Source organism: Artemia franciscana, chromosome 16, assembly GCF_032884065.1.
Source record: "Artemia franciscana chromosome 16, ASM3288406v1, whole genome shotgun sequence".
NCBI lineage: Eukaryota > Metazoa > Arthropoda > Branchiopoda > Anostraca > Artemiidae > Artemia > Artemia franciscana.
This window is the reverse complement of record NC_088878.1, coordinates 12703626-12712279: the sequence shown is the minus strand read 5'-3', so window position 1 is coordinate 12712279 and position 8654 is coordinate 12703626. Positions and strand designations below refer to the sequence as shown.

The following is an 8654-nucleotide window of genomic DNA, read 5'->3' as shown; positions in this document are numbered from 1 at the left end:
GAGTCATAGGAACTACTCGGGTTAAAAAAAAGTGCCTATGTCAGGGCTTTGTGCTTTCCAATCGATTTTTTGTAACCTTTCCAGTCACACAAAAACTCTCGTTTTTAGATATTGCAACCCAAAAATATTAAGAAACCATAATATTACACTCATATTTATAATGTTGGGGCACCATGTCATGTTTCAAGGGAATGGTTTTAATATAATCGAAAAAAAAATATTTATAGTTGAGATTCTCATTAAAACAAATTTTTCTAGGCAACCCGTGGCTCCCACAATTTGAGCCTTGAGGATTTGTGTATGACTTAGCCTATTGCTCCTTCACGGAGATAATTTGTTCCAGTGCCTTTTGGCATGAAGTCCATGTATTTTGTTTTGTTGTATGCATGCCTTGCTCAATTATCTAGGCTCAGTGGTTTCCATTGATTAGATAAACACATCGCTGTAAACCATCGATGTCATGTTTCTTTTGAGTTAAATTTCGGATTTTTTTACGCCTTCCACCTATTCTGTATTTACCGTACAGATGGCTGTGCTACTTCACACTATATTATGACCACAAGAGGCCTACAACAGGCACTTAAATAAATATGTAAAATAAAACTTGAAAATCTAGAAGTAAAAAAAAATACAATTTCCTCCGCGCGCTACGTTCTGACTTCCAGTCAAATCTTATTGTGCCACATTGTACCACATTTTGTAAAATGTACCAGGAAATTTATGATTGTACCAGAATATACTTTTAGAGGTGAAATGTACCAAAATGGTACAATTGTACCGCTGTTGGCAAAACTGTTCTGCAGGGGAAAGGAGGTCTCCCTCCTTTCCCCTGAGAAAGGAGGTCTCCCTCATATCTGATACTTTGTTCTCTTTATTGTAATGTAATTTTCCGATCGTTCCACGTTTTGTGCGTAGCAAAAAAGTTTTCGTCTTGCTCGTAGCATAATATGCAAAAAAAGATATGGTATAATTTTTTTTATCTTTAGTACAATTTTAGGGCGTTTTGCGGTGCTTTTTCTTCCAAAGCGTTGACAACACTGGAAGCACAGTCTATGTAGACATTAGTTGCACGGAGTCGTAACTCGTCTACAGTAGGTTATCAACGCATATACTTAGACTGAGCAGTAACCTCCGGCGATCTCACAGGCAATCGGACGCGGAAAGTTCTTAGCTCTACTCCGGGAGTAAAAACAGATATTTCTGCTGTGACCACCGTGGGCAGGTAATCATATCAATGTGTTCAAATGGATGCGTCATGTTATCATATATATTGTGTCTATATAGGCTGTGAAAGCCAGTTTCAAACTACGTGAGTGACTGGTTTTGACACAGCGTCGATTAATGTCATGACGATAGCTATGTGTTGGTTTTGAGAAATGTTAGCGCAAGTGGTGTCTGTATAGTTGTGAATAGAAGCTATCTTTCAAAAAATTTTGATAAGTTTTATTGTAAAATTGCCTGCAGGTCATAGAAATACAGAATGCATTCAAGAAACAAAACTGAGGTCGCCACTGTTGGTGATTTATCACCAAATTTGATGGTTTTACCTAAAATTTGGTGATTTTTATTAAAAAATTTGGGGATTTAACTATGTTTGCGCTCCAAATACAATAAAGTAAATTCTGATGAAAAATACTACTCAACAGACTTGATTGTAAGTGGATACCGAATTCATTGCATATCAAATAGTCGATCAGGGCAGCTGATTATAAACCGTCTTACATTTACTAATAAAGAAGGAAATTCAAAGAAAATGCAATAAAGAAGGGACAGTCCTTTCATATACGGAATAATTTCTCTTCGTTTTAAGTTGTGATTTTGCTCCTTACTTCCAGTTGAAAAAACTTGTTTTTTGTTAAATTTTATTTCTCATTGTTTTTTGTAATAATTTTGGAAAATCCAGCACCCTCTTCAAGGAAATTCTCGTCCCCCATGATATGTTCCTCCATGAAAAGATCCTCTTACTCAATCCCCTCCACATCACCAGACAAAATCCTCCCTTAAAACGTCTGTATATTTCCCAGTAACCAATACTACATGTAAACAATGGTAAAGTTCGTAACTTGCAGCCCTTTACTCAGGAGGTGAGGGGATTAAGTCGTCCTGAAATACATAGTAATTAGTTTTTTTTACTATGTTGAACAAAATGGCAATTTTGAAATTTTGATTCGAAAACTTTGGGAGAAATGAGCGTGGGAGGGGGCCTAGTTGACGTCTAATATTTTCATAGCTTAAACAGAGCACTAGAACTTCTAATTTCCATTAGAATGAGCCCACTCACGACATTCTAGGATCAGTAGTTCGATACGATCATTCATGAAAAAACAGACAAAAAACAACAAATGAACACGCATCCGTGATCTGTCTTATAGCAAAAAAAAACCACAAAATTCTACATTTTTGTTGATAAGAGCTTGAAACTTCGACAGTAGGGCTTTTTGATACGCTGAATCTGATTGTGTGATTTTTCTTTTAAATTCTATGACCTTTTAGGGAAAATAAGGCTAATTTTCCCAGGTTAGGTATAAAACTTTTGATGTGTAAGATAAAACTTGATTAGACATATATATTTAAAATCAGCATAAAAATACAATTCTTTTGGTGTATTTATTGGTATCAAAATTCTTTTTTTTAGATTTTCGGTTATTATGGAACCGGCTCGCTCCTTAGTACAGTTCTTTACCTCGAACTGTTTGATACAATTCCAGCTGAATGGCTTTTCACTATCTTGAAAAATAGTTGCACTAGGAGAGTCAAACTTTCAGGAATCGACTCAGACCCTAAATCATGCCCTGGAAACGTGTTTTCCAGATCCCATCTAAAGGTCATTACTACTTTTTGAGCGTAGAGTGGATGGAAAGTTAACTGAAGCTCTGGAAATTATAAAAATACCCTGTAGTTAAACGAAGAATATGCCAGGCTAAGAGAAAACCATTCAAAAAACTAATAAAGTAATCTTTCCCAGTCCCATTTACTTTTCCTACTAAAAGCACAAATTTCCATGAACAGCTTTGTGAGAATTCTGCAAGTGAGGCTGTTGAAGAAGTGTCAGGGGTAGCTTATTCTGGTGAATGGAAATCAGTAAAATCGAGTCTTCAGACCTTTGTGACGCAGCACACTTCTGTTTTAAAGAGTTCTAGCACAAACATTACATCTCTGTCATTTTGTCATAAGAGGACAATCAAGAAACCCAGGTTGTGCTGTAGTCAAATCCGATACTCAATAAAATTCTGCACAAGAAACTGAACTCAACATTGATAGTGTTAATACTACTAACTCATTTGAAGAGTCAGATGGATCGTTTAAGGCCCCTCCGAGGAAGAAACTACCATTGACCTGTAAAGCAAGACACATGGATGAGGACAGCAGTTGCAGTGATAGTTAAGAAGTAACAAGAAGAAATAAGTAAGAAATAAATAAATAATAGATAAATAAATAATAAATAGATAAGAAGAAGAAATATGACTGAAGAAGAATGAAGCAGTGAGAAAAAAGAAAAAGACGAACCTACTGTTGACTTTATGGCCTCGGCAAGGACAAATTCAACTGTAAAAATAAAAAATGTAATTTGAAAAGCACGTGAATACAAGATACTTGCAGCATTGAAAGTAACCAATATTCGTGTGATGTCCTAGACCCATGTATTTTACAGTTCAGTTATGACATTTTGAGTTTTACTGCGTTTAGACCAAAATGGAAAATAAAATTTAGGCAGTGTCAAGCATTTCAGGATATTGCTGAGCGCTGTCTCATTTACCCTAGCAAAACGAGATGGCTGGCGACTATGACTGTGGCTGAATGTCTTTTCAAACAGTATAGGACATTTAACCTTCATCTTTAATCTTATCTTGCAGATAATAAACCATTGTGCTATGTATAACTTTAGTTAACGATAATGCCATGTATGACTTTGGTTAAATATCTGGCATTCAAATGTATCCATTACTGAAAGCCTTACGCAAGATAGTTTACGTAATGGGAGGGCTGGCTGCTCAGAGCCATTGGATTGTTACACAATAAACCTGGAAAACATTGTTGTAAATACATCCATCACCAGAAGCTGCGTTAAGGCTATGTGTGTCGTCGGAATGGTAGTAGAAATGACACCTGGCCTTTGTTGTTCCCAGGATATGTTCTTATCGCCGGAAGATGAGATAACACAACATGTGTGTCACGGAAATAGTGAAATATGTGTTTCACGAGAGTACAGGTTGGTATAAGGGGATATCAACTCCAATAGTTAACCAGGATAGGGCTGTCCTCATATTTTTGTAAGGGAGATGAGGGGCTAGTAACTCCAATAGTACACCAGAAGAGCGACCTGTTTGTATTTGTGTAAGGAATATGAGGGGCTAGCGACCCCAATAGTACACCGTGATATGACCCCCCTTGTATTCGTATAAGGGATATTAGGGGTTAGCAACTCTAATAGTTCACCGTAATAGGACCCTTTTTGTGTTTGTGTAAGGGATACTACTTGAAGCTTCAGCTACAACCATGATATAGACATAGAATGTACATAAATATAATATAGACATATGAGAGACTATTCTGGATGAGAAAAGGGAGTCTTCTTTTAGAACTTTTACAGTATGAATAAATCTCTTCTCTGCTCGCTTCAAAGAGCCCAAAATAGGGCATTGCAGGTTACTTTTCTTTTTCCTCGGCTTTACCCTTCTCCTAATTTTTGTAATAAAGGGTAAAGTAATCTTTGTTTAGCGCATTCTGCTTTTCTAGGTACCTTTCCACCGCCTCTGCAGCAATTTTTTCACGGACAAGCTCACGATTGGCCCTCTTGTTTTTTACATAGTTCTTCTCATATTTTACCCTAACCATCATCTACAGCAGCCCGGAGGTCTCCTGTTTATCAATCATTTCTATTATGGAGTTCCATCCCTCCGAATTTCCCACTATTTCTGTCTGCAAAGGCAGTTTATAGAGGACTCCGCTGTTCTAGAATCCTTTCAACCCACAATTTAAGTGAAAGCCAACGTGTATGCCCTGGCGAGAGCATTTGATGGATATATGTGCCCATAAATCTTTGGAAGGTAACAAAGTCGCTCCTTCTCTTAGCACTCCTGTTGAAATGCGTATACACGGTACAACACAAATCTTCTAACCCCTTTGGTAGCTTCTTACAGGCATAAGATACTACTAGATGTATCATATGGCTGCTACACTTTACACAGGTGATCCAGGGATACTTTACCTTGATCCTGTTGACAACAGAATTGTCGGAGCCAAACCTGATATAGCAGGAATCCGAACAGTATCCGATCCAGTTCTCGAGTGGCATCTTTCTATTTTTGATAGCTTTCTTGACAAGCTCAAAGACAGTCTCTGCTCTCGAGTCAGAAAATTTGATCATATCCAGCAGGTCAACTTCTATTTCAAGTTCTGAGTTGCAAAATATGACTGCAACAGCAAGTTGTTTCACTACACTGACATCAGTTGTCCCATCGATAATGACCGTGAACTGAGTTGACTTGAGTTTTTCGCACAGCATCTCATTAAAATAAGGCCTACCTCTTGACGAACAATGTTAGTTCCTTTCTGTTTTCCAAGAGCAATCTTACCAGTTACAGACTTATTTGGCGGGCTTTTCAAAAGTGGTGCTAGCTTCTCTATCAGGGGGAAGGCCAAGTTATTCTCGACAAGGAAGGCAACCAGCTTGGTTTCCGTTGTCTCAACGTCTCTACGATCAACTGAAAACACATAATTGATGAGAACAATGGCTTTTTTCGCAGAGTCTATACTCCTGACTAGTTCCTAATGCTTTGCAGATTTTGCATGCTTACCAAGCTCAGTGTTTCCACAAATAAAGTTCTTTTTACAGTACGTACAAAATTCCTTTTCGTCACTAGCTTTATCTCTTGCATTCCAAGTTGAAAACTCATGCATTCTCATCAGACTAGACTGAAACTTTGACGTCGATCGGGCATCCTTTTTCTTAGCTGACGTTAATTCTCTTCTTCTTCTTCTATCTTCTTCACTATCTATTTCCATCGCACTAGCTGCATCTTCACCATCGTTAATATCGGACTCAGTGTCAACTATGTTTGTAGACATGGCAGCTATACTTCGTATCTAGATAAAACGGGCTACTATGGAGTGTGGAGTGTCCCCTCACAGTTACAAGGACACAGGAGGAAAAAAAGCTGCATTAGCTAATAAGAAGTATCTCCGGTCGAAGTTGAACTTCCATTAAAGGTCAGCTCCATTGCAAGAGACAAATCCGCAATGAGCATATACATTTCGCAATTTTTTGAAGTAGGTCTAGCCAGTAAAATTAGCAAACAATTGTGAAGTTCATTAAAATAAAAATAAAAATCGACGAGAGTAAATTATGCTTGGAAAGTTATAACATAAAATGCATGGAATCTTCTCCTTTGTTCTTTCCCTGAAGAATATCCTAAGTATTATTTTACCAAAATCTATTCAGTACTAATAGAACAAAATCACAATGAAAGATCATATACCATAAATATGCTAGCCTGTATTTGTTATGGTAGCTGCAGATGGTAGCTTTGTTACCAGCAGACGCACTGTAATTTTCCTCTACTCCACTAAGTTTATTAGCAGAGGTATTCCCATTCTCTTTTATTCCACTAAGTTCAAAAGCAGATGCAGTACCAGTAATGCCTAGCTCACAAAAGTTCTCGGATTCATCCTGAATGGTAGTTTCGCTCGCACCTAAGGCAGAATCGTTATGCACAGAAAGATCTGCTCTAGAGCCTTGCTCATCAATTTGAAAGAACACGTCAAGATTCAGAATAGGAGTGTCTGACACATGAGGAGCGTCAGGAACGCACTGCATCATTTCCAGGTCAAGACTAGTCTTTACCGTCAAATGTGAATCTGCACGGGTTTCATTCGTTTCAAACGAGCTGCCAGCTTCTGTGGTCATGGCCCATAGCATTCTTCCCAACTCCCCTGAGTAAATTACTGAGGTTTCTGGGGGACTCAAATAATTTGCGTTAGAGTTGCAGTCAGATTTGTTGCCAGTAGTTGTTGTCACTGCCGAACCTGGAAAAAAAGAAATTGTTACGTCAATGTCATACATATGTACTGTTTTTTAGGGCAGTCAAATCTTATGTTGAAGCCCCGATAACTGCAGCAGCAGTGAGTTAAATAAAATAAGCTTTTTATGTTGTTTAAATTGTTGCCAGATTTAAAGGTTGCCACGTTAGATGTTTAGAGAAAATCTGATGTCACTGAATCACAGATGTTGACAATACTGTATGGCTTTATGTTTACTATTTATATGCTCCAAATATTCAGCCTATTCAGTTCACTTAATGCTACCAAACTCTATAAAATAAACGGGCAGTATCCAGGAAGTATAGAAGACTTATATCCAGGAAGTCTAGAAAACTTGTAAACTACTAATGGACTTGTAAACCTATAAATCCTACTCTAAAAAATATTTAGACTGAAGTTTTTACAGCTACAAGCAACAATCTCACTCTCTTTTACAACATCCGAGCAATCATGGCTCATTTGAACCTATTAACGCCACTGTCCACCAGTAATACAGGTTGTCCGGCACCTTTTAGTAGTCACATCGACCATATCATATTCCCCACTGTAGAGCTAGTAAATAGGCAGAAGGGATGATGTTAAGTTTGACCTAAGAGATGGTGTGTAACCAGTAAGACTTTATCAGTATTAGTGGAAAGTTCAGATAATACTGTAATAGTAGATCAGATGTTGTAAAATCGAATCCCTCAGTTCTAGTGGGCACAGTGCCAGTGGTGGGTATAGCTCAGGGATGGCAGCAACCATGCATTTAGGTACTCTACCCCAGTCTGCCACAAATCCCAGATTTTTGAATACTCTTTGCAAAACGTTGGATATACCCAGCATTTGGCATAGATACCATATGCCAAACGCTGGCCTATTCCTAACGCTGGATACCCTATGCCAAACAGTGGATATCTGTTGCCAATAAAGTATTGATGATGTGACTGAAGCTCAAAAATGAACCAATTAGATTTCACCCATAGTGAGATAGGTCAGGTTTAGAGTCCCAACAGGTATCCAACGTTTTGCATAGGGTATCCAAAAATCAGGGTTTGTGGTTGACTGATCTACCTAGGAATGAGCTGACGTGACTGGCCAGAGTCGCCAGAGGGGACCTGAAGAAATCCACAATATCTAAGGAAAGCACAATACCTAAATGGTCTACTGTCTAATGTTATAATAACATTGAAAAGGCAAAAAAAGGGACAAGAATAAGAATCAGGCAATTTTCTCTTACCTTTCCTGGCCTTCTCTCTAGCTAGTTCCATTAGCATTCTTCCTCTATTCATTTTGCAACTTCACCCTTCCTTTATAATTGCAAATTTTTACTATAAATATTGATGATGGTGAAGGCAAACGTTGCCATCAAACTATCCCGTGTCCAAAAAGACGTATCGATACTTTAGAATGGCAATATCCTAAGTCCAAACAAACTATCCTATGTCCTGCAACTCATCAAAATTTACTGCTTGAAACTAGCCCAAGAACAAATAAGGACATAGAATAGTTTCAAGGTCTGAGAAAAGCAAATTTGCAACATAAGATAAGAAAGAAAAAGCCTTTCTAGTGGCGTAGGGCCAATTCTGACTGCAAATTTGGATTCAGCACAAAATTTAGCACTAGATAGACTG

At 37.9% G+C, this 8654-nt stretch overlaps 1 protein-coding gene across 1 annotated transcript; it reads right to left on the bottom strand.

Moving 5' to 3' along the window:
• Positions 1-6424: 6424 nt before the first annotated feature.
• LOC136036914 (uncharacterized) lies at positions 6425-8321 on the bottom strand. Its single transcript, XM_065719292.1, has 2 exons — positions 8261-8321; positions 6425-7026 (listed from the first exon to the last, which is right to left on the bottom strand). Exons 1-2 carry the CDS (start codon positions 8310-8312, stop codon positions 6425-6427), a joined length of 654 nt encoding a protein of 217 aa, XP_065575364.1. The 5' UTR covers positions 8313-8321.
• Positions 8322-8654: the final 333 nt, after the last annotated feature.

Bases quoted from the DNA above. Each gene is read 5' to 3' on its own strand.
- LOC136036914 (XM_065719292.1), bottom strand. From the start codon at position 8,312: ATGAATAGAGGAAGAATGCTAATGGAACTAGCTAGAGAGAAGGCCAGG. The intron at 7,027-8,260 runs GTAAGAGAAAAT...CTTTTTTTCCAG, and splicing joins TAGAGAGAAGGCCAGGAAAG to GTTCGGCAGTGACAACAACT.